Genomic DNA, 24,273 nt, shown 5'->3' on the forward strand with positions numbered 1-24,273 from the left:
TATGTACACGCATGCAATGAGTATGTAGACACATTTGTATATATATGTGCATGCATGCGTACGTATCTACATGTAGGTCTATAAGTTCCCAGAGTTTGGTTCTAGTAAGCACTTAAAACTGTGAAAAGACAGGTGAAATTATTTCTTACCAAAATAAATTCAACAAACTTTTATTCAGGGCCTATTTTGCCAGCTGCGGAATGGAAATCAAAATTGACGTCAGTTTAACTTTTTTGTGTGCCAGGTATGTTGACATGCACATATCAGTGCTACTGACGTCGGGTCACACCTTTTTGTCGAGGTGGTTACATGTTGTAAAAAGCGAATCTATAATTTTAACTATAAATTTAAGTCATAGAGCTAATTTAAGAAAATGTGTATTAAAAATGTAAAAAAAGAAAAAAAAGAAAATGTGTATTTTCCACATGTATTTTCCGTGTGTTTGATGAGAAGTAAAAATCCCTTTTTACAGTTAATCATTGAAATAAATGCCATCACGATTCGTATTGTGTGCATCTATGACACAGCTTTATTATGAATCTAAGTAAGGTGGGTCAAGTTTTTCTGAACTAGCTTTTGATTAGCGAGTTCAGACTTAAAAGACTATTCAGGAAAAAAAAAAAAGATTATTCAGCCCAATATTGTTGGCACATGAAATTATCTCTTGGTTCTACTTCAACCCCTCCCCGCCCCCAGTTACTAACTACCCAAACATTTTTTTTCAATAAACATGTATATTTATTTTAAATCAGTTTGGTACATGGTACAGATTGGTTTTCCAGTTTTTAATGAACTGATACAGAAATTTCTAAACAACAGCAGTGGCTGCCTGTGGAACAAATATCTGTAGGGTGAAATAAGGTGGTTTTGATGCGGGAGAGCGAGGGTCTCGTCTCACGGAGTCAAGAATGAATCTTGCCGACTATGGAGAGTGAGCAAAGCCGTGCGAGTTTATCAGGCAGAGATGCAGAGAGAGCTCTCGGGGTGAGGGGGTCCCCACAGGGCTGCCCCCGAGGGCTTGGGGGGCTGGTCTCTTATTGAGCACCTAGCCAGGGAGCCCGTGGTTTGAGACTCTTGTGCCATCCAGGTTTGAGCAGCGACTGTTGATGACACCACAACGACTTATTTCTTTGTGGCCTGGTGAGTTTCTGTGATTACTACGTCGCCCTTAAAGGGGGATACTCTCCATCATTTCAGGGCTAGGGAGCCAGGTTTATTTTATCTCTTTTTTTACTGTCTTATCTCTGTTTTCTTGGGATGGGCAGGAGCCTGACTCTGGGGCCCTTCGGGGATCCCACAGATTCCTGGGAGCCTGAGTCTGGGCCTTTCTCTTATCTTTCCCTGCCTTCTTCTCTGCCCCTAACTCACTCCCACATCATTTTGATAGCACTACATCCACATGAACAAAATCAGGAGAAAAATCTGAAAAGGTTTCTATATACCTTCTGGATTAAAAAAAAAAATTATGAATGGCTCAAGGAAGTAAAGGAAGGGGGGAGGCTGAGAGTTCTGGTGTGAGTTCTGTTGTGCTCTGCACACGCGTGAACATGAACGCGTCGGTGTGCTCTGACTTAACTGTTCGTGATTCACCTGCGGCTGGAGAGTGGGTGTCCTTTCTCTGCCTTTGCCGTGGGTACGTCGGATGCTTCAATCCAAACGAAATCACGTGTCTTTCATAGGCACCAGCTGCTGGCTCTGCTGTGTCCCACCGCAGCCTGCTCCGTGGGCCCGCTGCCAGCCACCTTATGCAAGTAGCTCTTTGTTGCAGGGCTGCAGCATCCACAGTGGCTTCATCACCTAAATACAACAAGCTCGGGAAGCAGAAATCTGTGGCCTGGTGAGTGTCCTTCCTAGTGGCTGAAGTTACTCTGGAGCAAACACCATTGGACCAAGAGACACTCCCTGGAGGTCAATGGCTTCTTTCCTCGGGAATCCCTTGTTTTGCAAGCAGTGGAGGACAGTTGTGCTTGTGGAGGAGCAGGGGTCGGCCTGCATACTTGGGCCCGAGCACCTAGGGCCGAATCCTTGCTGGGCGACTCGGGCGGATGGGACCTCAGAAGGCACGCGTGTGATTTCTCCGGGCTTTGGTCTTTCCATCTGTAGAATGGATATGGTTCGCATCTCACAGCATTGCTGTGGGAATTTAATATTTGGGAGCTAATATTTGTGCTTAGCGAGCACTCGGGGACTCACGGGAACTACAAGTATTAGCTAGTATTGCTGCACCTCTGAAAAAGCAGCGACGCAGGGACCTCTTGAAAACGTATGTAATCCCCAAGACAGAGTATTCCTTCCTTATCAGGATCACCAAGAGCAGACAGACAAGCAAACAAAATCAAGAAAACAAAACAAAACAAAAAACCAGAGGTGGGGAGCAACTTGGGGTAAAGCTGCATTTCCGGCATGTTTTAATTAAAATGGAAACTTGAGAGGCCTTGGCCAGGTTTTTTTAAAGACCAGATGGTTGACTTGGTTCTTGGCCTGTGGTTTGTTCTTGGGATCATAAATAAGGTCACAGTCATGGACTTTGAACACTAAATCAGATGAGCTAACTTTTAACTTCATTCCACATAGTCTCAAAAGCTGTTAGGAAACATTGACTAGTAATTTCCTTCAGAGACAACTTCCCAATTGGCAACCATTGTCTTTGGAATGAAAAATCAGATATGAAGAATTTACCGAACTATGATTCTCTTGTTAATTCTGTAAATTCAGAGAAAGGTTATTAGGGTCATTTCCAGAAGGTTTTGTTAGTTTTTGCATCTTTCTGCATTACCATTTTAAGAGCTGTCTCCTAGTGGTTTCATATTATTTCATCAATCTTGGTCTTTGTTTTTAATTCATAGAGTGGAATTTACTTGTTTATTGGTGTGAGTAATTTTCAATATCTTGCCAAATAGCCTGTGGCAACTGAAAATACAGGTTGCTTATAGTAGACTTTTCCATTTGAGTGCAGTGCAACAAAAATAAATCATGCTGAAAACCCAGCATCACGGACTTGTAGGCATTTATATAACTAATTCAAAATTACTTTTATTTTCTGTTATTAAGCAAACAAACTTGACCTACATATGAGGGAGGCAAATAATACAGCAAAGCATGTCTTCTGGCTAGAATAATTTCCAATTTCACCTTTATTCTTACTTCTATGTATTTTTCTCTCCCCAATGTGACTAAACGCTTTCTATCCCATTCAGCCCATCTTATTTCAGAACTCGCATGTATTGCAAGCTGGATCAATATAGACTGATTTTATTATTCTTATGTTCAGGTTGTACTTTAAAAGTCAGGTTTTTTTTTTTTTTAAAGTCAGGTTTTTGAAGGGAATTCCCATCAGTTTCCCAGAGTGTCCTGAGAAGCTCTCCAGCAGCTGCTGGTGGCCACATGCTGGGAGGGTGCCTGCTGTCAGGCTCTGAGCTGCTCTGGCTGGTGGGTGGGCAGCTCTCCCTAGTGCTCCCAGGCAGCCCGAGCACCACAGGATCTGAGACATGGTGATGGGTCCTGTGGCACAGTGACAGGACACCTTGATGGATGTGGTTGGTTGATGCCAGGCTGGTTGATGCCAGGTGTGGCCAAGGAGGTGTCTTAGTGTCTGAGCTACCACCTGCGGGGTGCGTAGCATCCATAAGGGTGCAAGGCGGTAAGGGAGGAGTGCAGGCCGCTCTGCCGCAGTCCAAGTCCACGGGACACAGGCCCCCTTTCCTCTCCTGCTCTTCGTGTCACATGTGCACTCGCTGTGCTCCCATTGCGGCTACTATCTTTGTAAGGGACTCCAGGCCACCCACAGGCCCGCTCCGAGTAAGTGAGCGCCCGCTGCGGGTCGGAGCTTCCGCACACTGCCCTGCAAGAGCCTCCTGCGGTTTGAGATCTAGGGCGTCATCACAAGAAGATTCAACACTACATTGTCTTGGGCAGAGAAGAATGTTTGATTTCTTTATTTACTTTTAAGATTTTATTTATTTACTCATGAGACACAGAGAGAGAGAGAGAGAGATTGGCTGAGACACATGTAGGCGGAGAAGCGGGCTCCATGCAGGGAATTTCATAAAATATGAAACTTTGACGTGGAATTTTATGCACATTTATTGATTTTTAAAGATTCTTTAACCTATTGACTCATGAGAGACAGAGGGAGGCAGAGACTGAAGGCAGAGGGGGAAGCAGGCTCCCTGGGGGGGGCCCATAGGGACCGGATCTTAGGACCCACAGCTCATGACCTGAGCCACCCAGGCGTCCCTTTTATGTGCATGTAATATTTAAGTCACTTCTAATATTTTTCTATCTTTTCTAGCACAGAGGTAATTGTAAAGAAATGGTTGTGGGAGCGTCCACCAGACTCGGGGGAGCCACAGCATTTCTTCCCCGGCATGAGCCTGCGAAATGGGGAAAGCTCCTTCCCTGGGGGTTCCTGGCGGTGGACACGGGGTTCCGGGCCTCCGAGGCTCCAGGGTCCAGGATCCAGGCTGTGCTGAGCACCGGGCCTGAGGGTCCCCGCCCCCCACCCCCCGCAGAGGCCCTGGGCTCCTCGGTCAACCCTGGAGCGCATCAGTCCCGGCTCCCCAGGGCTCCCCACCGGCTCCCCAGGGCTCCCCACCGGCTCCCCAGGGCTCCCCACCAGCTCCCCAGGGCTCTCCATAGTGCTCCCCAGGGCTCCTCACGGCTCCCCACCAGCTCCCCAGGGCTCCCCACCAGCTCCCCACCAGCTCCCCACCAGCTCCCCACGGCTCCCCACCAGCTCCCCAGGGCTCCCCAGGGCTCCCTACCAGCTCCCCACCAGCTCCCCACCAGCTCCCCACGGCTCCCCACCAGCTCCCCACGGCTCCCCAGGGCTCCCCACCAGCTCCCCAGGGCTCCTCACGGCTCCCCACCAGCTCCCCAGGGCTCCCCACCAGCTCCCCACCAGCTCCCCACCAGCTCCCCACGGCTCCCCACCGGCTCCCCACCAGCTCCCCACCAGCTCCCCAGGGCTCCCCACGGCTCCCCACCGGCTCCCCAGGGCTCCCCAGGGCTCCCCACGGCTCCCCACCGGCTCCCCACCAGCTCCCCACCGGCTCCCCACCGGCTCCCCACCAGCTCCCACCAGCTCCCCACGGCTCCCCACGGCTCCCCACCAGCTCCCCACCAGCTCCCGCACCCAGCTCCCCACGGCATCCCCACCGGCTCCCCACCAGGCTCCGCCCCAGCTCCCCAGGGCTCCCCACGGCTTCCCCACCGGCTCCCACAGCTCCCCACCGGCTCCCCACCGGCCTCCCCACCAGCTCCCCACCGGCTCCCCACCGGCTCCCCACCAGGCTCCCCACCGGGCTCCCCACCGGGCTCCCACAGGGCCTCCCCACCGGCTCCCCACCGGCTCCCCACCAGCTCCCCAGGCTCACCTCTGCAGGGCTCCCCACCGGCTCCCCACCAGCTCCCTCACGGCTCCCCACAGGCCTTCCCCACCAGCTCCCACCAGGGCTCCCCGAGGGCTCCCACCGCATCTCCCTCCGGCTCCCCACCGGCTCCCACCAGGCTCCCCACCAGGCTCCCCAGGGCTCCCCCACCACTCCAGCCGGCTTCCCCACCAGCTCCCACCAGGCTCCCCACGGGCCTCCCCACCAGCTCCCACCAGGGCTCACCACCAGCTCCCCACGGCCTCCCCACCAGCTCCCCACCGTGCTCCCCAGGGCGCTCCCCCACCAGCTCCCCACGGGCTCCCCACCAGCTCCCCACGGCTCCCCACCGGCTCCCCACCAGCTCCCCCAGCTCCCCAGGGCTCCCCACCTGCTCCCACGCTCCCACGCGCTCCCCACCGGCTTCCCCACCAGCTCCCCACCAGGCTCCCCAGGGGCCTCCCCAACCAGCTCCCCACCGGCTCCCACCAGCCTCCCCACCAGCTTCCCCAGGCTCCCCACCAGCTCCCCACCGGCTCCCCACAGCTCCCCACCGGCTCCCCACCGGCTCCCCACCGGCTCCCCAGGGCTCCCCACCAGCTCCCACGGCTCCCCACCAGCTCCCCACGGCTCCCCAGGCTCCCCACCGGCTCCCCAGGGCTCCCACCAGCTCCCCACGGCTCCCCACCAGCTCCCCACCGGCTCCCCAGGCTCCCACCAGGCGTCCCCACGGCTCCCACCAGCTCCCCACGGCTCCCCACCAGCTCCCCACGGCTCCCACCAGGCTCCCCACGGCTCCCCACCTCTCCCCACCAGCTCCCCAGGGCTCCCCACCGGCTCCCACCAGGCTCCCCACCACAGCTCCCCCAGCTCCCACCAGGCTCCCCAAGCTCCCACCGAGCTCCCCAAGGGCTCCCCACCAGCTCCCCAGGGCTCCCCACCAGCTCCCCAGGGCTCCCCACCAGCTCCCCACGGCTCCCCACCAGCTCCCCACCGGCTCCCCAGGGCTCCCCACCAGCTCCCCAGGGCTCCCCACCAGCTCCCCACGGCTCCCCACCAGCTCCCCACCGGCTCCCCAGGGCTCCCCAGGGCTCCCCACCAGCTCCCCACCAGCTCCCCAGGGCTCCCCACCAGCTCCCCACGGCTCCCCACCAGCTCCCCACCGGCTCCCCACCAGCTCCCCACCAGCTCCCCAGGGCTCCCCACCAGCTCCCCACCAGCTCCCCAGGGCTCCCCACCGGCTCCCCAGCGGCTCCCCACCGGCTCCCCACCGGCTCCCCCCCCCCCCCCCGGGGCTCCCCCGGGCTCCCCTCGGGCCGTGGACTTGGGCGCCCCCGGAGCTGTCCTGGCCCGGTGTGACCTGGGCTGCTAGAGGTCCCCGCAGGGCCAGGGCGGAGTGTGCAGCCCGGGGACCCCTGCCCTCCCTGCGGCCCTCCCCCTCCCCGCCCTCCCCCCTCCCTCCTCCCCCTCCCCCCTCCCCCTCCCTCCGCGCGGCGGGACACCTCGGAGGGGGCGGGCACCTGGGCGGCCCCGGGCTGCGGCGCGCCCCTCCCTGCCCTGCCCGGGGGTGTCCGTCGCCGGCGCCCCGCTCGCTGCTCTTTCGCTTTTCCTTTCTCCGGGGCTGGACTCGGGCTCAGGGCGCGGGGAGCCGGCCCAGGGGCCCGTCGGCCGCAGCGTCGCCGCGCAGGGAGCCCCGGGGCCCGGCCGCAGCCCGGACTCCATGGAGGTAGGAGGCCGCCCCGGGTCTCCGAACCGCCCCCGCCCCCGCCCCGAGCACAGGCGCCGCGCTGGGGGCTGCGGGCTCCTCCCGGGCTCCTCCGTGTCCGCGGGCTCCTCCGCGGGCTCCTCCGTGGGCTCCTCCGCGGGCTCCTCCGTGGGCTCCTCCGCGGGCTCCTCCGCGGGCTCCTCCCGGGCTCCTCCGCGGGCTCCTCCGCGGGCTCCTCCGTGGACTCTCCTGAGCGCCCACCTGCCGGGGTCCCGCGGCTGCCAAGCACCTGCGCCCCGGAGGAGCTGCGGGGGGGAGCCCCGAGCGCCGGGTCCGCGCCCCCCCCGCCCCCATCGCGCTGCGGCCGCGCAGCCTGTGCAGTGTCGGGCGCCTCCGTCACCGACTTTGCTCACCTGTCCCCCGGGAGAGGACCTGCAGAAATCGGGTCCCCCCCGGCCTTGATGGGGTCGCCTGTCCCCCCGGGAGAGGACCTGCAGAAATCGGGGTCCCCCCGGCCTTGATGGGGTCGCCTGTCCCCCGGGAGAGGACCTGCAGAAATCGGGGTCCCCCCGGCCTTGATGGGGTCGCCTGTCCCCCGGGAGAGGACTCGCAGAAATCGGGGTCCCCCCGGCCTTGATGGGGTCGCCTGTCCCCCCGGGAGAGGACCTGCAGAAATCGGGGTCCCCCCGGCCTTGATGGGGTCGCCTGTCCCCCCGGGAGAGGACCTGCAGAAATCGGGGTCCCCCCGGCCTTGATGGGGTCGCCTGTCCCCCGGGAGAGGACCTGCAGAAATCGGGGTCCCCCCCGGCCTTGATGGGGTCGCCTGTCCCCCGGGAGAGGACTCGCAGAAATCGGGGTCCCCCCGGCCTTGATGGGGTCGCCTGTCCCCCCGGGAGAGGACCTGCAGAAATCGGGGTCCCCCCGGCCTTGATGGGGTCGCCTGTCCCCCCGGGAGAGGACTCGCAGAAATCGGGGTCCTCCCGGCCTTGATGGGGTCGCCTGTACCCCGGGGAGAGGACTCGCAGAAACAGTTGCTGCCTGCCGGGCAGCCGGGCCTGGCCCCTCCATGGTGTCAGTTCCCACCCAGGACGGGCCACTCCTCGCTTTGGTCAGCGGTATTAGAAGCTTGGAAGGCACTTAGAAGAGACTTTGATTGCGATGAGGTCCTTATTCAAGGGGGATGTAAATGAAAATCCAGTGAATTTTCCCCCAGTGTTAGTGAGATTGGGTGTGGGGAACGTCTAGGATTCATTTTCATTCAGGAAGGTTCCGATAGCTTCCACGCATCCCTAAGACAAGGTTATTCTCAAGCGATGCTAACTTAGAGCCCTAAACGGTGAGTCAGATGTTCGAAACTGGAGGTAAAGTGGTTGTCATTGGCCGCTTTTCCGTTGTGTTTTTTAAAGCTACTTGCTGATGTTAGGACGCAGGGGACGACAGCCGCTTGTGACCGAGAGGCCTCACCTTGTCAGCGCACCTGGAGAGGTTCTGTTGACTCGATTGAACCAACAGCTTAGGCCGGGAGAGTTGGGGCGTCTGCAGGGCAGTGGCTGTGAGGTGGGCTCTTCCCCTGCAAGAGGCAAGGTGTGACATGGATCCAAGCTTCAAATCCTGTTGTTATACAGACAAGGACTCGGTGGGCGTGGTGGCCAGAGGGGGTCTAGAGGGGACAACGTAAGATCGATGAAGCGAAGGAGGGGGGGGGAAGCAATAGCCTTCTTCTATATGAAAGGGGATGGACAATTTAAAATTCTATGCGATCAAGAAGTCCCAGAAAGTCCTAAAGGTCTGTGATGACGGTGTCTCAAAGTCATATTCTTACATCTCTCCCCGTGTTTTCTCCTCTCAAAATTTTAGTCATCCTCGGCATGGCTTCTCTTGCAGCAGCATCCGCTCTGCGACGGGGTGATACAGAGGAGTTAGTGGTCACTGGTCCTGAGCCTCCAGTAGGCAGTGTTCCCATACTTTGATTTCTAATCTATGATTAATGAATTCATCTATTTATCTATTTATTTGTTTTTACTAAATAAGCTGTATGCCTAGTGTGGGCCTTGAAGTCACTTCCCCGAGATCAAGAGTCACACGCTCTACCAAGGGAACGAACCAGGCACCCCTGCTAGTACTTTGGGTTCGCTGTTCTCTGACAGTCTGGAGTGGGAACCCCAGAATCTGGTTTGAAGCTATAGTCCTGAAACTTGGAATTTTACTGCAGATGAATTGGTGGGTTTAAGGAAGAGGATCTGGTGCTTTTTGTTTTCGCTGGTGAGATTCATACGTGAACATCAGCAGCTACGTTGCAAGAAGTAATAGTTGCCAATGAAATACTTGCTTATTAACCTCTTTGAAGGAGAGGGAAACATCAGTGGTTTAAAGTTCATTGGAATAGGGTTTGATAATTGAAGGATTTTAGGCCCCAGAAGCTTCTCCATCTCAGGGTTGCTGGCTCTGATTGGATTTCAGGAAAGCTGTGGTTGAAGCCCTGAAAATGTTGTATGTAAGTGGATTTTTCTTAGGAAAATATCCACAACTCCAGTTAGGTTATTAACCGGGTCTCAAACCCCAAATAGGTTTTAAAACACTTACACCCAGCATACACTGAGTGTAGAGCTTGTTTAATGAAAAATAAATGAATAAATAGGTGAATTAATAATAAATTAAAAACTTAGAAAACTCTGCTTTTCTTCATTTCTGTCTTAGAGTTTAATGTTAAATTTGTTCATTAGATTACTAGGGAAGGTTGGTTAATGATACAGAGAGTTCCGTATTTCTGCCAGCAACTTGAATTCTGGGAAACGATATGAATCATTAGCTAATACTTGTTGAGCTCTTATTATGTGCTGGACGTTGCTCCAGGTATGTATGTATTTCTAAAAATTATGAACTTATATGCTGGTAGGGACTGTATTGTATTGCTGAGAAAAATCAGAGCACAGCGTCATTAAGTAACTTTTCCCTTAGCTACATGTAGAGCTAGTTGAGTGCAAGGACTGGGATTTGAACCCGGGCAGGTCTAAGATCACTGGTATTTATGAAGGATAGTATTTCCCGAGGAGACTATTTCCCCCAATTTGCTGCTGACAACCAACCGCGACTTCATTCGGATGCAGCGTTGTAATGATAGAAAGTTGGACTTCAAGTAGCGCTGCTCATACGGGACTTGCAGGGTGACATCATTAGTCATATATTTAAGGATTAGCTTGATGACCAACCAATATTCACACGAGTGTCTCTATATGTGTTTGGTTCCTCAGAGGAATTTCTTTTATGGTTCCTGAGTGGAAACATTTTTCTAATTTGCATCATTTTTGGCTGATAAGACGGAGGCACGTGCGGGCTGACCTGTGTCAGAATCCGCCCAGCTCCCTTTGCATTCACCCGCCCAGGCAGAAAGCTGGGATTCGCGGAGAGAGAACAGAGGCCTTTCCCGTTATGCTGCAACCGAGGTGGTGTAGTCGGCGGCTCGAGAAGCTCGTGCAGAGGCTTCATGGTATGAGGGTTGGCAAGAAGGCAGCTCTTGCGTTTTATTTTTTTATTATTTATTTATTTATTTATTTATTTATTTATTTATTTATTTATTTATTTATTTTTAACTCTTGCGTTTTATTGGGGGCTGAGGTGGAACCACGCTGAGTGCTTGCTGCCATCCTATTTGAATGGATTGAATAGAAACATCCCATAGGGCGGTTGAGAGAACATTCCAGCTAGTTTTAGCTAATACTGCAATATATTCACCACTGGCTATTTAATGGTGAATTTTACTAATCGACTCTCGTGATTTATGTCTATTTATTATTTTGCTTTATCTTCTTTTTTTTTTTTTTCAAGTTACCCAGTCCTGGAATCAGAAATAGGAAATAGAGGCTCTTTGGTCTGATTTCAATTCAGCGATGCTATTATCCATACTCATTTTATTATCTGGAGACAGGGTATATGTATGCACACATTTTTCAGTGTTTTATCCCAGCGTGACTCTAGGAGTTTCTTGCCGGTCATATACATATACATGTATATACATTGTACATACATATATATGTGTATATATATATACACACATATGTACAATGTATATATATACATGTATACATGTACAATGTATATATGTACAAAATGTATATTTTGTATATAGACCATATAAAAATAGATTAAAAAGTCTGAATGCCCATTAGCTGATCATGTTCTAACAGTACACGGCTGATTCTTCTCCTGATGCTAAGGTTTCTCCAAGTGCTAACAGACTACAGGAGGGATCAGGAGAGTGACAGGAAAATATTTTGTTAAATAAAGAAATTGAAACTGAAAATGATCCTACAAGAAGAAAATATGACGGTTGTAAGGTTGGTGAGGGAAGCTCTACTTATCACAGTGATACAGGAAAAACGCCCTGTGACACATCCAGTGGTCCCTTGCATCATTTCATTCTCTGGGCATTTTGCACATACACCTTCTAATAGTTAAAAAAAAAAAAAAAAAAAGGAATCCCCCTTGTGCACTGTTAGCTCTGAGCTCTAAAATGTTCAATCATTCTTTGAGTATTTCATAGTTAGGAGTTTTACAATACATTTTTCCCACTTCTGTGCTCTTCCTACTCCTCAGCAACAAAAAGTCTATAAATTTAAATTTATATTTCATATGTAGTATATTTATATTATTTTTAAAAATAATCTTAAAATTATTCTTTGCTATTTTAATATTATTTTTTATTATGATTATTTTAAAGATTTTATTCATTTATTCGTGAGAGAGAGAGAGAGAGAGGCAGAGACCCAGGCAGAGGGAGAAGCAGGCTCCAATGCAGGGAGCTGGACATGGGACTCGATCCTGGGTCTCCAGGGTCATGCCCTGGGCTGAAGGCGGCACTAAACCGCTGAGCCACTCGGGCTGCCTAATATTATTATTTTAAGTATTAGTACACAGGTAATCAAGGCAATTCATTAGCTTTCAATGAGTAATTATGAGCCATAAAACTAAACCATATTGGAAATGTGCATCGTGAATGTAGACATGAGTAGCATTAACATTGATGCCTTCCTGGAAGGTTTCTCTAGTATCAGTTTTCCACATTTGCCCCCTATTTGGCATCCTGGGGAGGCAGGGCACATGGTAAGATTCTGAATGGGAGAGGGATGCGCCTTTCTTTGGTAAAACGGAAGGAGGGTAATTATGAAAGGGGAAGTGGGAAAGGAGAACGTTCCAGAAAACGCTTTGCTGTTGGCACATTTCAGGCGTATCCCTTATTAAATCAAGGGTCCCCGTGGACATAGTGCATCTGGGAATTGGTTCCTTTAGAACTCTCTACACCCCTGGGGACCTTGGAGAGCTGTGGGCTCCCCAGGGTGACCGTGATCCACTTTGAGGGCCTCTGACCCTGTGCCGCCAGTCGCCCGGCCCTAGGGTGGCCGTAGTGTCAGAACCCAGAGCGTGTGTGAGGGAGGCTGGGGTGGGGGGCGCTGGCCTCTGTGAGGCTTCTCCCCCAGCTTGGGCGGGACGATGTCCAGGTGGCCTCAGCCTGACGGCTCTCCAGACCTGGATGCACCTGCAGGCCCTGGACGCACCTGCTGACCCTGGATGCACCTGCGTGCCCTGAACACATCTGTCGGCCCTGGATGCACCTGCTGGCCGTGGACGCACTTGCTGACCCTGGATGCACCTGCGGGCCCTGGATGCACCTGCCGGCCCTAGACATACCTGCTGGCTCTGGATGCAACTGCTGGCCCTGGACGCACCTGCTGACTCTGGATGCACCTGCTGACCCTGGATGTACCTGGTGGCCCTGGATGCACCTGCCGACTCTGGACGCACCTGCTGACCCTAGATGCACCTGCTGACACTGGATGCACCTGTGGGCCCTGGATGCTCCTGCCAGCCCTGGACGCACCTGCCGGCCCTGGACGCACCCGCGGGCCCTGGACGCACCTGCTGACCCTAGATGCACCTGCGGGCCCTGGACTGCTGTCGGCCCTGGATGCACCTGCCGGCCTGGACTCACCTGCTGCTCCTGCACCCCCCTTGCCGTCCTTCCACCTGGCTGAACGTGGCCACGCCCCAGCCCCCCCCGGGGAGAATGGTGTTGTCCCCCTGATGGGTGTATTGGGTGCTGTGAGGGCTTTTGTCTCTGAATGCAAATGCGCGCTGCGATGTGTGTCTCCATGGTCACACCTGGAAGGAACCCTTGATGGTGTGAGAGCGGCCGAAGGTAAGTCACATGGCTGGTCTGGGGGGCCTGCAGCGGGGACGTGGCCCGGACACTGCGTGGCTAGGCGGGGGGACACGGGGCAGGTGGAGACCTGATGGAGCGACCGCGGCGGGGATCGCGGTGGGCACGGGCACTGGGGGGACTGGTCTGGGGGGATTCAGTGAGGAAGGAGCCAGTGGGAGGGGAGGCAGCGGCCTGGCCCCGCCACAGCCCGGGGTGCCCAGGACGCAGCCCCGCGCCCGGTCGTCTGTCCCCATTGCTTGCGTCCCTGCCGTGGGCATGTCGCCCCCTCTGTCCTGTGGCTCTGCGTGGCCCCGGCCGCCCGCTTCCTCGGCCGCGCTCCACAGGCAAAGCCTCCCGGTCAGTCGTGCCTTCCGCGTGCAGTCCCCTCCCGTGTCCCCAGCCGGGAAGCCTCAGGGTCGGACCCCGTGGTGGGGCTTGGGGTCCGCAGGGCCCGGATCCTTCAGTCCCCGCGGGCCTGCCCCCTGCACCCCTTTCGGCCTCACCCCTGAGCCCCAAACAGAGGGGTCAGGGGCTCGGTGCCTGGCCCTTCCCGGCTGGCAGGTGGCAGGTTGCAGGTGATGATGGCTCGCTGCCCTGGGGTCTCAGCCGTCCCGTGGGGCTAGGCCCTCTGGTAGGTCCTAGGGAGCTGAGAGGTGAACCCAGTGGCGACGTCCCTGAGCCCCAACCCCTGCGGCAGAGCCGGCCTTTGAGAGCAGGTGTCCGGGCTCCTGAGACTCCCTGCACAGCACCCCCACCCTGACAGCTTCCCGGCCCCTCCTTGCCCTGAGGCCCTTGGCTCTTGGCGTCACCCACACGGCCACCAGCCCATCTCAGAGGCGCCCTCACCTTTCTGTTTGTCGCACCCACATCCTGGCCCACCACCAGGTGGCTGGCTGGGCCCGGGGCCTGTGGCACACCCGGCATCCCCCAGCCCCCTGGGCCCCCCGGCTGGCTGCAAAATCAAAGGCCCCTCCTTTGAGCCCGTGGTTCTTTTCCAGAAGAACGAGCTCTTTATCGGCAGCCCTTCCTGCTGGGAGTTGGGTCCGTAGGGACCTTTTGGGTGTTTGCTTTTGTTTACCTGCTGGTGAGCTTTTCTTAGTTAAGTTTTCTTCAACAGCTTGAGGGCTTCCTAGGAAGCCTTCCATCGAGGTTCCCTCCGTTAGGGAAGGATGGGCCCATGGGACTCTCGGGACACGCCCGGCTTTACTTTGCATGCAAGTCAGAAAGCGCTGGGACAAGCCCTTACAGGTTTTCCAAGGGCTTTGGTCGCGCTGACCCGGTTTATGAGGCACTAAAGGTGCCTCGGGTATTTTTATTTTATTTTTTTTAAGATTTTATTCATTTATTCATGAGAGACACAGAGAGAGAGGCTGAGACCCAGGCAGAGGGAGAAGAAGGCCCCATGCAGGGACCTGATGTGGGACTTGATCCCGGGACCCTGGGGTCAGGCCTTGTCTGAGGTCTTAATGAGGCATCTTCCAGCCACGCACTTGATTTGATCTTTAACCCGAGAGCGCCTTGTGCTATTGGACCTTGAATTTGAACTTCGTCCTAAATGTTTGGCCGTCTGGAGAGGCAAGAGGGATGACAAGTCTTACTTTGCAGTCTGGCAAGTCCAGGGTCGAGGAATTTCCTGTAGACTCCACTTGGACATGTTGGTCCCTCTTTCCCCCCGGCAGTGCCCAGGCAGCTCGATGGGGCCCGCGGCCGCCCTGGGAAGCTGCTGGCCAGTCGGCAAGGCCCGAGGCGTGTGTTCTCTCCCCCAGGTTGCAGCAGGGTCGCCCCCGTCGGGCCGGCCCCGGGGCACGCCGTGCTCTCCAGCCCCGTAGACACTGCCTCCCGGGGCTTCCCTCCAGGGAGGGCCTGGCTGCTGGGTCGCCCGCCACGGGCTGCAAGTCAGCTCAGAGTCGGTGCCTACCTGCTGGGCGACAGGCTCCGCCAGCCTGCGTGCGGGGACACCAGGACCATTCGTTCCGTTCAGGGTGTCGTGGTCTGAAGTTTGGACCAGACACGTGGCAATGGCTTGTCCCCACTCCACGGTGACCGTGGCCGACTCCGGTTGACCAAGGACTGAGCCATGGGGCAGGCCTGTCGCCTGGGGTCCCTCACCCTGGCCCCCGGCGGGCCCTCCATGGGCACCCGCCAGGCTCGTTCATGCAGGGGTGCTGGTGATGGTGACCATCCCTGGACACCACAACCACACGCTGTGACCCCGTGAGAACACTATGTCGCACCACTGCTCTGCCCAGAGCCTCCTGCGCCCCCTCATCTCCTTCTGTAAAAGCCGACTCCCATTACCAGGGTCTGGGTGGCCCTGAGGGTGCTTCTGTCTCTCATCTTCCCTATGACTCTTCCTTCCCGCCCATCACGCACGCTGCTCTGCTCTGACCTCGGGGTCCTTGAACTTGCTGCCCCCCAGGCCGCTTGCAGGCACAGCCCACCCCCCTGCCTCCTGGGCTTGGTTCGGGGCTCGCCCCATTGCAGCGAGGTGGTCCCAACCCGCTCACCTGCAGCGGCCCCCCACCAGCCCCGCACTTGGACTCTCCTCCGCGCACCTGCGACCGACCGTCCGCCGCGCTGGTGGTCTCTCGCACTGCATCCAGGACTCTTAGGGTCACATGTTGCCGTTCATATTTTTATCAGCTTTTGGAAAGGTAACAGTTATGGACTGAGTTCTGTGTCCCTCCCCACGCCACCCCCACCCCCGAGGCCCTCACGCAAGAGAGGCTTGCTTACGCTCCTAGAGACTTTCAGGTGTGCAATACAGTCACCGCGCTGTGCATTATGTTCCCGTGGCTGATTGATCTCATGACGCTAAGTCTGTGCCTTATGATTTCTTTTACCCCCTTCCCATTTCACCCACTCCCCATCTAGGGGATGGCAACCGCCAATCTATTTCTGTATCTAAGTTTTTTTTTTTTTTTCTTTTCTTTAATACACCAGTCTTTGTAGAGTCATCTCCTCTTTGGAGCTCTCCGGGTGAAGCCCTGATTTCCCCTCCTCTGTAGCCCCTGGCAATACTGACTGCATTTCTCCTTTGTTCCGTCTCCTCCCAACAGATACCTCTCTAGTAATATCCGGAGTATTTTATTATGTGGACTTGCGTTCGTATAGACCCTCCTCTTGAGCGAACGACCGAAGTGGTGCAAAGATGACAAGGATTGTGATGATGGGGTCGGAGGGGCTGCAGTTCGGGGAACACGGCCCCCTTATGTGCCCAGCACCTCGCCTGGCTCACGGTGTATCTTTCACGGTGTTATTTTTGTTGTCCATAATCTATCCCATGTTGCTGAGGGGTCCAGTGATCTAAAGTTTTGAGAAAAGGAGCTTGACTAGGTTCGACTCAAAATAAATCACCGGCGATCATGTCACTGGTGGGAAACCGTTCCCGGCATGCCTTACTGTCAGGGTCAGGAAGGGAAATAGAATTTCCTGAGGATCTATTTTGGGCCAGGCTACTAATAGAATCTTTCCATTCATTTTTTAGGATGGTGCATATGAGCTTCTAGATTAGCCTGAGCCTTTTAGAGCAAAAAAAAAAAAAGAAAAGAAAAAAAAAGAAAGGGAGTGCTGCTTCATATTTTGTGCCAGTTTTTATGGAGGGGATAATTTTACGAATTACAAAGTAAATGTTTCAATAAATGAAAGGAAATAGAACCAAGACACACCCTGGTTGCTAAATTTCTTAAAATAGAAATCTTTTCATTTTTTTAAAAATTTTTTCTTTGTTCATTTTATGAATTCTGTTTGCCAAGTATTTTGAAGAAAGGACTTCAAAATACAAAAAAAGATGAGAAAAATTTTGTGCAAAGAGTAATATTGTTTATTTTTATTTTTTTTAAAAAGATTTTATTTATTTATTTATTCATGAGACACAGAGAGGGAGAGGCAGAGACATAGGAGGAGGGAGAAGCAGGCTCTCCCTGGAGGGAGCCCGATGCTGGACTCGATCCCGGGACCCCAGGGTCATGCCCTGGGCTGAATGCAGGTGCTCAACCGCTGAGCCACCGAGGTGTCCCTTAAAATTTCTTTATTTTTAAGAAGTAGTATTGTTAATATTTAATTTATTTAGTGCTCCTTCTGCGAATCCGAGGAAACAAATGCATAGTCATACCAACTTTATTATGTCACCTTAAAATCTGCAGTAACCTCGCATGTCAGATTTTTAAGAATCTGTATTTTAGCTCTTTGGACTTCACCCCTGGAAAGCAAGATCCTCTTCTCATTGTTTTGAGGACCCCTAAGACCTGAGACATGCGGTTTTTCCAACGGCTGATTTATATGTGATGTCGAGGTCTCTCTCTAAACCTTGACCTTTCTTAACTGGAGCCACGTACCTCGGAGCCTCCGTGGTTTATAAAGTATTAGCTCCCGGGATCCCTGGGTGGCGCAGCAGTTTAGCGCCTGCCTTTGGCCCAGGGCGCAATCCTGGAGACCCGGGATCGAATCCCACGTCGGGCTCCCGGTGCATGGAGCCTGCTTCTCCCTCTGCCTGGGTCTCTGCCTCTCTCTCTCTCTCTCTGTGTGTGACTATCATAAATAAATAAAAATTTAAAAATAAATAAATAAATAAAAATAAATAAAGTATTGGCTCCCAGCTGTGGTTTTCCATCAGGCAGGCGAGCCACAGGCCGGAAAGCTGCCTAGGAGTGGCAAGTATTTATCGGGCACCTTCTCGGTTCACAGCCCTTGCCAAGCGCTCTGAGGGGTAAAGGCTGACTCAGACGTGGTTCCTTCCTGCAGCTGTGATCCGCTGGAGCAATTCATCTTTGCACAGGAAGGGCCGGTCCTCCGTGTGCTCCCACTGAGCAGCTGCCCGACCTCGACGAGCCAGGCTCCGGGCGCTGGCTGAGCGGGGGGGGGGGCCCACAGGCCTTCCCTGGGGGGCGATCTACCCACTGGCCTCCCCCACCCGCTGCCTCCCCAGCTGGTCCAGCACTCTCAGTTTCCTATTGTCTCCTCCGGGTGCTTTCCTAAACTCTCACGATTGGATTAGGTGTCCCCTATGTTTTTTGTTTTTTGTTTTTTAATTTGAATTCAGTTAACTAACATTGACTGTGTCACCAGTTTCGGATATAAAGTTTGGTGACTCATCAGTCGCATGCTCATCACATCACGTGCCCTCCAGTATCTCTGGTTCTGGACTCTATTGAGTAAATATTTTCAATAGTCAGTTAACGTTTATTGTTGGCTCCAGGCCAAGCACTTTGGCCCGTGGAGCCCTGGTGAGCTCCTCGGCGTGCTTTTGTCACGACGTTTCAGGTGGCGCCGAAGCAACCAGGACCGTGTGCCCGGGGCCCGCGGCGAAGGCTCTCCAAAGCCCGCGCGCTTCACCGGAACACTCAGAAGGGGCATGAAGACGGAGAGGGACGAGATGAAATCATCATTATTTATAAGTGAAAGCAATGAAAACGAACAACTAGGAAGACGAATCCGCAAGCTCAGCGAGGCTGTCCGACAGAGAAACAAAAATCCAGGAGCTTTTTTTTTTAATACTAAATAAAACATTAGCTGACCCACCGGGAAAACCCAGGGCCCAGCCTCCCCCACCAGGGAGACGTGTATCAGGATCGAATGGGATTTTCCTGAGGACAGGAGGGATAGTCTAATGTTAGACTAACCCACCGATTCCGCGTTCATGGGCGCGTGCAGGAACACTTGCTATGAGGCTTTGGGTAAGAGCTTCATGAGATCGAATGGGATCTTCCAGACGCAGCAATGAAGGAATGAATGAATGATATCTGCTCAATAGCCTCTAGTAAACGCATTCTTAATAAAGAGCCTTAAAAAGCATTTCCTTCAGTTTTGGAGAAGGATGAGTATGTCTGTATCTGTGCAACTACTTGACAAAGTACTGAAAACGGAGGTAATAGCCGCTCGTTTTTCCTGAGTGCTCCCTCCGTGCCAGGCAGTATTCGAGGTGCTTCCTAAGTTTTGCTTATTTAAAACACCAAACGTAAAATTCTTTACTTATCTTTGCTTCCTGTGTCTCTTGCTTTCTCCAAAGATTACCTCAAATGGGCCATAAAGGGTGAACTTTCCTGACCTCTTCTATGCCTGTAAATGTATTGATTTTGCCTTCGCGTGCACATAATGGTTCATCTAGGTATTTAATTCTAGGTACCAAGTTATTCTTCTTCAGCATCGTGGGGACTCTGCTCCATTATCTCGCATCTGTTGTTTCTTTCAAAAAGCATGATGTCACTCTGACCTTTGCTTTTTCACTCTGATGAATATGGTTGGTTTCTCTTTGGCTTGATTTTTTTTTTAACATTTCAGTAGACTTACCATAGTTTCAGGGGTACAACATAGTGATCCAGCACTTCTCTACACTCCCAGTGCTCGTCGTAAGTGTGCTCTTACTCCCCTGGTCCTATTCCCCACCCCCACCCCCACCCCCGCCTCTCCTCTGCTAACCCTCTGTTTGTTTTCTATACTTAAGAGTCTGCTTTCTTTGGTTTCTCTTTTTTTTCTTTATTCAATTGTTTCTAAAAATTACACGCATGCGTAAAATCCTATGATACTTGTCTTTTACTGGCATATTTCACTTAGCATAAGACTCTCTAGAACCATGCATGTTGTTGCAAAAGGCAAGATTTCATTCATTTTTACAAATGAGTAATATTCCATTATGTGTATATGTATATATATTATGTATAATATACATATTATATATAATATATACATACATTATATACATGTATACTTTATATACATTATATGCATATATAATATATACATTATATACATATATACAGTATATATGTGTATAATACATACATATTATATACATAATATGTATATATTATATATATAATGTATATGATGTATACATGTATATAATATGTATATATTATATTTATATAAAGTATACACGTATATAATGTATGTATATATTATATATAATGTATATATGTTTATAACATATACATGTATATAAGTATATAATATGTATATATTATATGTATATAATGTATATATGTATATTTATGTATATAATGTATATATGTATGTATAATATGTATATAATATATATGTGTATATATATATATATATATATATAGACCACATCTACTTTATCCGGTCACCTATCCGTGGACGCGGGGTGCTTCCATAATTCAGCTATTGTAGATACTGCTGCAGTAAACATGAGGGGTGCATCTATCTTTTCAAATTAGTGTTTTCGTATCCTTGGGGGTAAATACTACGTCGTGGAATTACTGGATCATACGGAGACTCTAGTTTTAAGCTTTTGGAGAACCTCCATGGCCCTTTCCACAGGCACAGCACCAGCCTGCATTCCCACCAGCGGTGCAGGAGGTCTCCTTTCTCTCCACGTCCTCGCCAACACGTGCGTGCGGTTTCTTGCCATGTGGATGGGGGTGAGGTGATACCTCGCTGCGATTTTTGATTTGCATTTCCCCGATGATCAGTGATGTTGAAAGTCTTTCCTTATGTCTGTTGGCCATTTGTGTGTCCTCTTTGGAGGGCCTGAAGCCTTTTGGATGCCGCTAACATATGCCTGGCGGTGAGTGGGATGTATTTGTAATGAATTTATTTATTTATTTATTTTGTTACTCTTATCTTTGTTTTGAGGGCTTCTGTTTAGAATTTTGGAAAAATCTTGATTACTATCTTTTCATTTATTGTCTTACTTTTTTTTTTCAGACTGCAAGTAGACAGAGTTGAAATTACTACTTTCATCTTCCATCTACCCTTCATTCTTCCTTTATTTTCCCCGTCTAAGTGTTTGTTCCTAATACCTTGTAGGATACCGCCACTTTCTAGCAGTGCTCATTCTGACGTTCAGGATATCTACTTAAATCTTTACTTTTATCACTTGTGGGTTTTTTTTATCCCTATTATACCCAGTTATGTCTTCATATTTTCAAAATCCTCCTTCTGTTCTACCAAGTATTTTTTTTTATTTTTTAATTCTTTTTTTTATCTGTTCCATTTGTCTTTTTCCACTTGGCCTACTTTTTTTCAGTTTTGACTTTATAGAGACCCCACTCTATACTCTTCCCTGTAGACTTCTCCTCCGTTAGTGGAGATCATCACTGACAGGTATTATCAGCCTCGAGACAAAACCCTTGACTGTAGCTTACGTCCTCAACTGCAGAGTCTGTTCTGGATTTGACGACTCTCTAACTCTCTACCATTCCAGTACCTTGTTCTCCAAGGATCTTTCCTAGTCCCTTGTTTCCCAGTCCCTAGGTACCTGTCTGTCTTGCAGCACTGATTCGAAGAACAATTACTTGGGTCGAGGGTATGCAGATGCAGCCAGATGATACATCTACAATGCAATCCAGATGCAGCCAGAAAGTGCCAGTTGAGGTTAATACGTGCAATAAAACAAGCATCTCCTAATCCTTCCTTTGAAGGAAAATAGAGGATAAAACAGGGTATAACAACTAGAACCTTCTTCCTCATCTCATCCTCTACTTCTGGCCCCTGACTATTCAACTGGTCTTCCAAACCAAGATACAATTTCCTTCTCTCTCCCAATGGGTTTTTTTTATAATGTTTTTTTTTAATTTTTAAAATTTATTTATGATAGTCACAGAGAGAGAGAGAGAGAGGCAGAGACACAGGCAGAGGGAGAAGCAGGCTCCATGCACCGGGAGCCCGACGTGGGATTCGATCCCGGGTCTCCAGGATCGCGCCCTGGGCCAAAGGCAGGCACCAACCCGCTGCACCACCCAGGGATCCCCCAACGGGTTTTTTTTATAGTTCGGGCATTAGCTCCGGAGCACGGATTGGCATTTGACAAACCTTTTATTTGTCTGGAACCTACAGGGCAGATTTCCAAAGAAAAAGCTCGTTGTTCTTACAGGTTCTTCATTTAACTTGGAACCGTGTGGGATTAATTTTTCTCCTTTCTCCAAGTGAATCATCCAAGAAACAGTAGACATGTAGATATATGACAATATTTACCATTATTATCATCAAACCACATTGGACAGAGATCCCAAAGCAAGAGTGTGATGGCTTAGCCACAGGGGAAAGCAGATGGTGAAGCTTCTGGCTTCCTCCAAGGTAGAGAAGTTATCAGCTGGGCTGCAGTGGGTTAGGGTGACACAGAGTCATTATGGGTGACATGTTGACTTTAGTGGTTCTGACCCAGAAAGTCGCTATTTGGAAATACGGAGAGTGAAGGCCATTGCATTATTGCAGCCGTTTGCTGGTGGTGCTAGCGTTGGTGTAGGATGGGGGAGCGGAGATGTGAAATCAGAACCATTCAAGTTCCACTAATACTGCCATTTCATTGACCTGTTTTGAAACTGAAACTAATAGGGGAGGCAGCCCCGTGCCTGGCCTCGCGCCGTGCGCTCCCTGTTAGCTGGATGAGCTACTAGTGGAGGCTTAAACTGGGAACCCAAGGCGACACACGGTGAACCCCAGCGTTACCTCTGGGTGTAAAACCAGACAATACATTTAGTTTCTCTGGCTTCATTTCTTTCTGGGAAACTAAGACGGTTAGAGCAGAGGAATTCCCTCAGGTGTCAAATCAGATGGTCCTGATGATTATATATAATATAACATGGCTGAGGTTGATGCTGATAAGCTACCTGTGACCGTAATAGATGTACTTAGACGCTGGGAAGGACTTTGGACGCCGTCTACTCTGGTTTCTTTATTTTAAAGATAAAGAAAGAGGTTAAGAGACACAATGTACCTTGCTAAGGTCCCATCGCTGTCTAAAGACGGCACCAGGAGCTGCACCTGGTTCTCTGGGCTTTGAGGCCATTCTGTGGTTTCAGTAGGATTAAGGAGGCTCCAGAGTTCCTCAAGGAGCCTTTCATCTCAGTGTTGCATAAACCATAGTTTTGGAAATTGTGACGTTTTGTGAAGATGGTAGCCTGCAGGGTGTCCTGGAAGAGAAAGGATTGTGAACGTCCTTGCTATGGTTTACACAACAGGTGCAGAGAGGCTTGTGTGTCTATAGAAGTGGATGTCTGTGGGCCGAGCACATGGTAGTGGCACAGTTAATGGTTGCCTAGAGGGCTATGGCCTGTAGCCAAAGGGGGATTATTTTCTATCCCAGATGATATATTCTATAAGCCTTCTCAGGGCACCTGGGCGGCTCAGCGGTGGAGCCTCTGCCTTCGGCTCAGGGCGTGACCCCGGGGTCCCGGGATCGAGTCCCACATCGGGCTCCCCGCAGGGAGCCTGCTTCTCCCTCTGCCTGGGTCTCTGCCTCTCCCTCTGTGTCTCTCAGGAATAAATAGATAAAATCTTAAAAAAATATATATTTTAAAAAAGAGTTTTCAGTTTCATTTGCTCCCGTTCCATGTTTGTCAAACCTTCTGACTACTAATTTGGTCATTTGAGTTAGTAGGACAGTCTCTGTTATGTAGGGACGGCCCTGGTGCAGAGAGACGGCCACCCATCGTAAGCCCCTCGGAGGGGGGAAAACCTTCAAAAGAAATGTGATGTTTTTGACTAGAAAAAAGCAGCCACTTGGGGTGTTCTGTACAAATGCACCCAACGGGAAGGGGCCGGATTTTCGGCACTGCCACAAACGTGCAATCACACAGAAGGGACGGGGCGCCCTGAGTGTCTGATGAGGTCTCCGTGACCCGATTTCTCTTTGCACAAAAGCTGAGGAGCGTGGAAGGGTTGATCAAAAGCAGAGAGAAATGAAACAGCAAAGGTCAGAAAGAAAGAAGGGGTGGCAAGGCCTCCCTGCCGGCGTGTTGGCTCCACGGCCTCCTAGTGGGGTGGGTGCTGGGGAAGGGTGGCCACAGCCCGGTGACTCGGCGGGGACAGGGCACCCAGGCCCACACGGCCGACGGGCACGCGTGTGGAATGTCAAGGAGCCGCCCCACCTTCCAGGGGCTGCTGCTGCTTGTCCTTGACTTCATGACAAGGTATTCGTGGGCCTTGCGGTGACCTCACCTCCCTGGTCTGGAAGGGATTGGTGGCGAGCGCCTGCCAGGCCCCACCGTGTCCCCCGCTGTCGCTCCTCCCGGCAGGTGGCCCTCGGCAGACTGTCCCCT

At 51.8% G+C, this 24,273-nt stretch overlaps 1 protein-coding gene across 5 annotated transcripts in view; it reads left to right on the forward strand.

Moving 5' to 3' along the window:
• The first annotated feature begins 6,872 nt into the window (after window positions 1-6,872).
• Window positions 6,873-24,273, forward strand: part of IL15 (interleukin 15) — a 64,631-nt gene continuing 47,230 nt past the window's right edge. For 3 of the 5 annotated variants that reach the window (XM_041759073.1, XM_041759072.1, XM_041759071.1), the window contains exon 1: window positions 6,888-7,095. Coding sequence is in view for 1 of the 5 variants with exons in the window: in XM_041759070.1 (XP_041615004.1) it covers window positions 12,811-13,267; window positions 16,330-16,397 (525 nt within the window). In the remaining 4 variants the exon portion in view is untranslated. Of the gene's footprint in view, window positions 7,096-10,457; window positions 10,562-12,595; window positions 13,268-16,329; window positions 17,077-24,273 lie in introns of those variants that run through there. The other 2 variants (XM_041759070.1, XM_041759074.1) reach the window with 2 other exon arrangements.

This window comes from Vulpes lagopus, chromosome 6, assembly GCF_018345385.1.
Source record: "Vulpes lagopus strain Blue_001 chromosome 6, ASM1834538v1, whole genome shotgun sequence".
NCBI lineage: Eukaryota > Metazoa > Chordata > Mammalia > Carnivora > Canidae > Vulpes > Vulpes lagopus.